Genomic DNA, 7,009 nt, shown 5'->3' on the forward strand with positions numbered 1-7,009 from the left:
GCGTGAGGGGAACGCGGCCGCAGAAACGCCCTTACAGCTTCACACCCCTCAAGCTGCATGTAAGCCCTTGCCCCCATATGCAAACAAGCGTATTCATTATTGGCAACACTTAATGTGTACCTTGATACTGAACATTGAAGCAAACGGGGGTCAGTAGTGGACAGAAACACATCATGGGTCCCTGACTCTGGTACTCCCCAATGACTGCTCCCCACCTTCTCTCACCTCAAAATAACTTAGAATATCAGGCTGCAGCCATAGAAGAGGAACAAGGTGTCAAGGGGGGGAGCTCCTTCGTTATAAAAACCACCAGACAAGAAATGTGCATCAGTATCTTCCTACACAGCCCAGCAAATACCCTGGGTGCATTCAGTCATAAAGGCTGGGGCAATTTCACTATATTAAACAACTGGAATTTCTGTTATGGTTGGCTTTTGGATGTGCAACCATTGTCCATCCTCCAGTAGGGATTTCAGGGAGCATGCTAATGTAGTATACTGACGTCCTATTGTCACCGTCAGGAAATACATCACCGTCACAACCAAGCAACAAATATGGTCACAAAGGAGGGGAGGATACTCCTCCAGTCCTGCTGGCGTGTATAAAGGCACTGCAGAAGTGGTTCATGGGTGTGATGTTTCAGTATAACATCACAGCAGCAGTACTAACATGAGAATACAAAGAATGGTAAGACTGAGAACTTTCTTCGTCAGTCACATCCCTCTTTTGGCAGTGATTACACATATGCAGAAAGGACAGATTTCCCAACTCTGAGATGCAGAGCCTGCACCACATAGTAGAAGTCATCTGGCATCATACACTGCTCCTAAGAACATACACATAAATATATATAAACAAAAGCATCAAAATCATACACCATCAAAACTACAATAAGATTTTTTAATTATCTTAGGAAACCAATCAAAATATTTTGTCTTCATGGTTTTCCTTTAGCTAATGTGTTTTTATATTCTTTATTCAATTCTCAAGATATATTTCAGATTGCTGAAGCAATACTTAAAGTATTATCACAATCATTCACATTTGGAATGAGAAAGCAATCGGAGCTTGTCTCCAAGTTCCTTTACAGATCTTTTTCAGTTATTTAAACTACCTCCCAGTCAACAGTACCTTGCCATCCACCTTCATTTTGAGAAGTTCCTTAAAAAGCATCTTCAAAAGCAAGAGCATTTTCAGTTAAAACATGTAAACAGGTGCCATTAGGAGAAAGAAAACAAAACAAAACGCAAAACTACGTATCAAAGAAACAATACAGTCAAAGGGGATTATCTTTTTAAACAGCATGACTTTGGGGGGGCCCATTTCTGACAGATTTGGAGAGTTCTCAAATTCTCTCAAATTTTGCAAGCTGACATCACGTAGCACTATGCAAGACAGTCATTTACTGACAGAATTAAAACTATACCTGCTCCTGTGCAATTCATGACCTTGAAGAGAAGGTGAACAGAGACCAACCTCAACAAGATCAGCTTGTTGTCATGGAGGAAAGCAGCAGAGGAGCTGTTTAATACAAGGATACAGAGAAGAGCCACACTTCTGATGTCTAGGTTACACATACAGAACTTGTTTAATGAGGTCTGGGTAAGTTACAGGAAATCCATTAAAGGTTCAGTAAGCACTTTTGCAGCAGTCTGATCAGAACAGAGTACTCGTCACACAGGACATCTGGCTACTCCTACTTCACTTGCACGTTAAAGCTTCCTTGCGGAGAATTCTTAAAAGATATATTCCACACCGTGCCCAGATCCATTCAGGTACGTGCTCACACAGTGTGAACTGTGGAGAGGCACAGGGAGGCAAGAAAAGAAAGACAACATGAAGGGATGGATTAAGATATATTCCATTAAAATAAACAGTTTCTCAAATTACCACTAAAGCAAGGCAAAACCTGTTTGAACATCAGCAGCTAAGCCTTCCATTCAGCCCCCTGGAAGAAAATACATTGAGACTTTTTGGAAGTAGTGCCTACAGCTAAGCAGTTAAATTCTGTAAGTAAATCCTGAAGTGGTTTGTTCAGGCTCACAACAGCAACAATCTCCATTTTCTTTAATTGCCACATCTTGCCAGAATCCTTCCCATCTCTTTTATTCCTTTTGGACCATTCCCCACTTCAATTCCTTTTACTAGACCTAGTGCTACAGAAAGCCACAAGGTAGGACACATGAGATGTGAGCAATGTTCATAAAATTACTTCGGAGCCCAGAGTCTGGCCCCAAAAATAAAAACCTAATTTATGGAGCACCTGCTTCCAGGTAGTTTAAGATAAAAATGTAATCTTTCTATTTCTCTGTTATTTTTCTATCCTCTCTGCCTGCTTTTTCCCAGAGCAGAATAAATTAAGATTGAAAAAAGCTACTTCTGTTCATAGAAGACAGTGAAATGCTTGCCCAGTCAGCAACACCCTAAGTGAAATGAGATAACCCATGTTTTTGAATAAAATGCTGTCTCTTCCCCACTTCTGCTGCACATTTCAAGTGGGAACTGGATTCACGTTCTCTTTCTAAAAGTAAGCATGCCTGAGCATTATTTTCTAAAGCAGAATTAGTGAGAAAATATTGCTTAATACCTTCAAGTCCTACAATACCTATTGCACTCTTTCAGACTATGAGCATAGTTTTCATTCAGATTCCCATGAAAGTAAACAGCTTATTTACTTCTAATGACAAACAAGAAATAGTTTAATGAATTCTATTACCTTTATTGCATGCTTCCAGTAACCAGAAGTCCTTGTGGATAACCCAAGAGTAGAAATAGCATGACTTGCATATTCTTCAGCAGAAGGGAAGAAGAAAGATCTCTTCGACAAAATGCTGCTGCACGCTACCATTTTTGTAGCAATGAAGAATGGGGTTAAACTCTGAACAAAAATTCCTTTTGAGGCATATTCATGATGTAGTGCTCTACTGAAATAGTCCAAGTAGGTCTAGAAAGAGAAAAGCAGACATCTTTTTTTCTTTCTTTTTTTTTTTTTAAAAAAAACAATCAAGTCTTAGGGCAGAGGTTTAGTAAAATTACAGAACAGTTGAAGCATAGTGTACACATCAGAAAAAAACACCTGAATAAATAGTATAATTACTCAATATAATGTACTGAATATATATAGATCATTCAATATAATGTATGAAATAGCATTTCAGACTCAGCTTGTGAGTGAACAGCTGCTCCCAAATGGCCCTGCAAAAGCTCCATTCCCAGCCAGGTGTTGGGAAAGCATCTCTTATAAATGCTCTTACACCTGCTTTAGGAAAACAAAGCAGGTCCACCCACTGCAAACACCACACGCTGTTAGTCTGCAAAGGGGCATGGGATGCAGGAGCAGCTTGTTCCCACTTCTGTGCCAGTGGAACTGTGCAGAGGCCAAGCTTTAAACGGGACTGCTCATCTAGGGTTTGGATTAATGATGGCAGCTAAAGGAAGAAACTTGGTTTTCTTCTATTATTTTTTATTCAGGCCTTTCAATTGTTTCAGTCCCAAGTGCAGTACTACATACACTTAGTGTGTAGCCAAAGGGGCAGATAATCTGCAACAGAAACAAGGATCTTAAGCCAGTTTCCACACTGAAGAAAACCTGCACAGAATTTTATACCTTGGGGTACTAAGAGCTGATTTTGCTGCAGGTAGAAGAGCTATCCCTGGAGCAAGGCTGCACAGGGGTTAGGCTACAGCAGAGGGCAGCCACCAACAGCTGGGGGCAATATCCACTTGTGTTTAGATACCAGATCTAGGCAAGGTCCTTCTACAATCCCAGTTGTTTTTGTGGATACAGCAGGCACCCAGTGTAAATCTGCATCTCCACATGTTTTCATATCTCCAGCATCACCCAGCTGCCCCATCCTATTCATTATTGACTGGATCTCCTCAGCAAGAGTAACTGGGGGGCGGCAGGGGGCAGTTCTTTACACTTCTTCTCAAACATAGTACAGACAATGGTGTTAAGAAGCCTTCTGCCCCTTGGCTTGGTTTGGCCATAGCCCCTGTCACTGTGGTGGCTTGAGCATGAGTATGGCCACTCTTGCTACCAAATAATGGCACGTAAGCAGCTTGAGGTACATCCACCCAGTTGAGCTGAACAAGAGGGAGATGGAATGTTTGACTCTTTCAACAGGTCACAGAACCACCACTTGGGTTCATGCAACCTTCCTTTGAGGAAGGTAACATTTTTCCTGGAAGTACTGTTAGGCTACAGTTAAAACAAAATCCAAAAAGCCCAGTACTGGTGAGGTTAAAGAGCTCACTGTGTATTACATGTAACTTTCACCTCCGGCACTTGAAGAAATCCCTAGAAAACTTTAAAGTGTATTTTGATATCCTAGCTGAATGTGTTCACAACCAACCAACCAACCTACAACACATCTACTTTACAGCACATACCACTAAATATTACACCCCAACTTACTTTAGAGGCTCCATAGGCAGTCATCATTGGTGTCGGACGACAAATGGATGCAGAAGAAATGTTCACAATTGCCCCTTTCCTCCTCTTTACCATGCCCGGCAGCACAATATGCATCATCATGTTAGCAGAAGCAATATTTACATTGATTATGTCCCACAGAAGGTCCTCAGACAGGTTGGTAAAATAGTCCGGGTAGGGATAAAATACTCCTACATTATTCACCAAAATGCCAATGTCTCTGTCTTTCAGAGCCTCCTTAATGGCTGGGTAAGGCTCACGCCCCTTGCTGAAGTCAGCTACAATGAAATCTGTTTCCACTTGGTAGGTTTCAGAGATGATTCTAGATACAGCCTCCAGCTTCTCCTTGTTTCGGCTGATTAAGATGATGTTGACACCACGCTTTGCCAGTTCTTCAGCATATGCCTTCCCAATGCCATCTGTGCTACCTGTAATAGAAAATAAACAGCCAAGGTGAAAACCAGAGCAGCTCCATCCTCTCTAACGCCTGTTCTTTCAATTACAGCTTTATCCCATTCTCTGAAGATCATGTGGCACTTAACATGGTGGTCTCAAAACCACAACAATAATGTTTAGTGTTTATTGCCAAAAAACCCCAGTGACTCCAGTTGGGCGAGTCATCCCACCAGTTTCTGTGACTGTCAGTCGCAACCTCCTGCAATCCCACCTCATACAAGTTGTATGTTTTCTATGACAACAACAGAGAGTTTAGAGTAGAGCCAGTATACAGCAGAAAATGAAATTTTCCACTTAGCAAAACCACTGAGGCCTAAAGGAGTTACAAAGACGTTGTGAAATGGGATCTGGCTGTCAGAAGAAGGAGCTAAGAGATAATGAACTATTTGCTTTATCAGCCAGCTGTTAAGAACTGGCTACTGTGCCCTTGAAGAGGAGCCACAGGACTGATGAAAAGGGAACATCCTCCTCAAAAGGTGCAAGTGAGAGCTGGGTGATTGCCAAAGAAACACGGAGTCTGCAAAAATTTGTGGTAGCTGGGGGAAGGGTACAGGCAATAAGGGGAAATCACAACCACCCACCAAACTCAAGACCAAAAAGACTTGCTCTCCCCCCTCCCCATAAGGAGCACGTGTGCTAATTTACATAGCAAGCAAGGCTAATTTAAATATAACTAACCAGTAGCAGACAGGATGGTAATTACTAACCAATGAGTGTAAATTTTGTCAGGATTTTACTAATCCTAATAGGATAAATGTTGTGGCTCCTTTGTACTGGGTGCTAGCTCTGTGCCTTCCTTCCCAGCACCCCTTTCTGCACAGAACTGAAACAAACTCCCCCTACTCTGCATGTATTTTGGCTTATTGCACACAGGGTAAGCAAGCCCACTTTTGGGGTAATGAAGGGTGACAATGTCAGATGTACATGACTTAAACCTTGTTGAAGACCTTAAGCACATGCAAAAAGCCCACAGCACAAAAAGATCATGTCTGCATCTCTGTCCAGGCTTCTATGTGTTTGGGGTCTACCTTGCAATTTTGGGGAAAAATTGCTCTGTGAGGGTTTCCCAGCAGTCAGTCAACACACCGAGCTCTCTCTAGAATTGAATTTAGGAAGCCACCAAAATGTCACTGCTGAGGCAGATTACCTTGCAGCCTAGCTGACACAGGCCTGTGACATAAAGCTCACCCGGCAATCTAAGTTATCAATTTTTACACAGTATAATAGCACAGTATCTCACATAAAGACAGACAAATACACTGCTTCAGCCTCTTACCAGTGACCACGGCCCATTTTCCATACCGCCTGACAAGATCAATCTCGCCACTCAGCTTTGGAATGACATACAACCTGAGCATGCCGTAAGTGTCAATCGCAAGGGAGATGCACTTTCGGGCTGTGTACCATGCTCCAACTATAGCCAGGGCCTCTATGTAAAAGCTGCAGGAACGACTGATTTCTTGGTACAAGAGGTAGAAACGATCCACCGCAGCCATGGTGATCACAAGCCTGGAGGAAAAGAAGAGACATAGGCAATTACAGTTGCCTCTTGGGCCACATAAACTTTTCAGACAGGCTGGATCACTTTTGAGACTGAGCACTTTACAGTCTGAGCACCATTTTGATTTGGAAAAGCCACAAGTCAGCCTGCTAAAATTTGGGTATCACCTCCCATCATCCTCACTGGTTTAACTGCTGTTTAACCCTTGTTCAAGGTTTTAGTTACTAATCAGTTACAAAGCAATAATAACACTGATCAATGATGCTGTAAATAAAACAATCCCATCCAAGCAGACAAGGGAAGCTCAACATGTCAAAAACAATTTTGAAAGATTAAGACTAACCTGCAAAAGAGGGCAGGGTAACCAAGAGGGGAGTGCAGAGCACACAAGAAACACTCGTCCAAGCACAGAAAGCTACAAGGGGACAAAGTGAGCTCCAAGACAGGAGCATAACGTCAGGAAGCACGAGCCCTGCCCACCAAACACACCCGATCTGCCGCGTCCCTCGGGTATGAAACCCTTCGAACCACGGCGCAGCTCCGTGGCTGGACACCTGTCTGTGCCTCGCGTGGTTTCACTTGCGAATATTTATTTAAAACAAGCACAAAACCCAACC

At 42.5% G+C, this 7,009-nt stretch overlaps 1 protein-coding gene across 1 annotated transcript; it reads right to left on the reverse strand.

Annotated features, from left to right (window-relative positions):
• Positions 1-1,701: 1,701 nt before the first annotated feature.
• On the reverse strand, positions 1,702-6,393 carry HSDL1 (hydroxysteroid dehydrogenase like 1). Its single transcript, XM_008940702.1, has 4 exons — positions 6,168-6,393; positions 4,418-4,863; positions 2,717-2,944; positions 1,702-1,797 (listed from the first exon to the last, which is right to left on the reverse strand). Exons 1-4 carry the CDS (start codon positions 6,385-6,387, stop codon positions 1,702-1,704), a joined length of 990 nt encoding a protein of 329 aa, XP_008938950.1. The 5' UTR covers positions 6,388-6,393.
• Between the last annotated feature and the right edge of the window lie 616 nt (positions 6,394-7,009).

The sequence above is a fragment of the Merops nubicus genome, unplaced genomic scaffold (assembly GCF_000691845.1).
Source record: "Merops nubicus isolate BGI_N331 unplaced genomic scaffold, ASM69184v1 scaffold51845, whole genome shotgun sequence".
Taxonomy (NCBI): domain Eukaryota; kingdom Metazoa; phylum Chordata; class Aves; order Coraciiformes; family Meropidae; genus Merops; species Merops nubicus.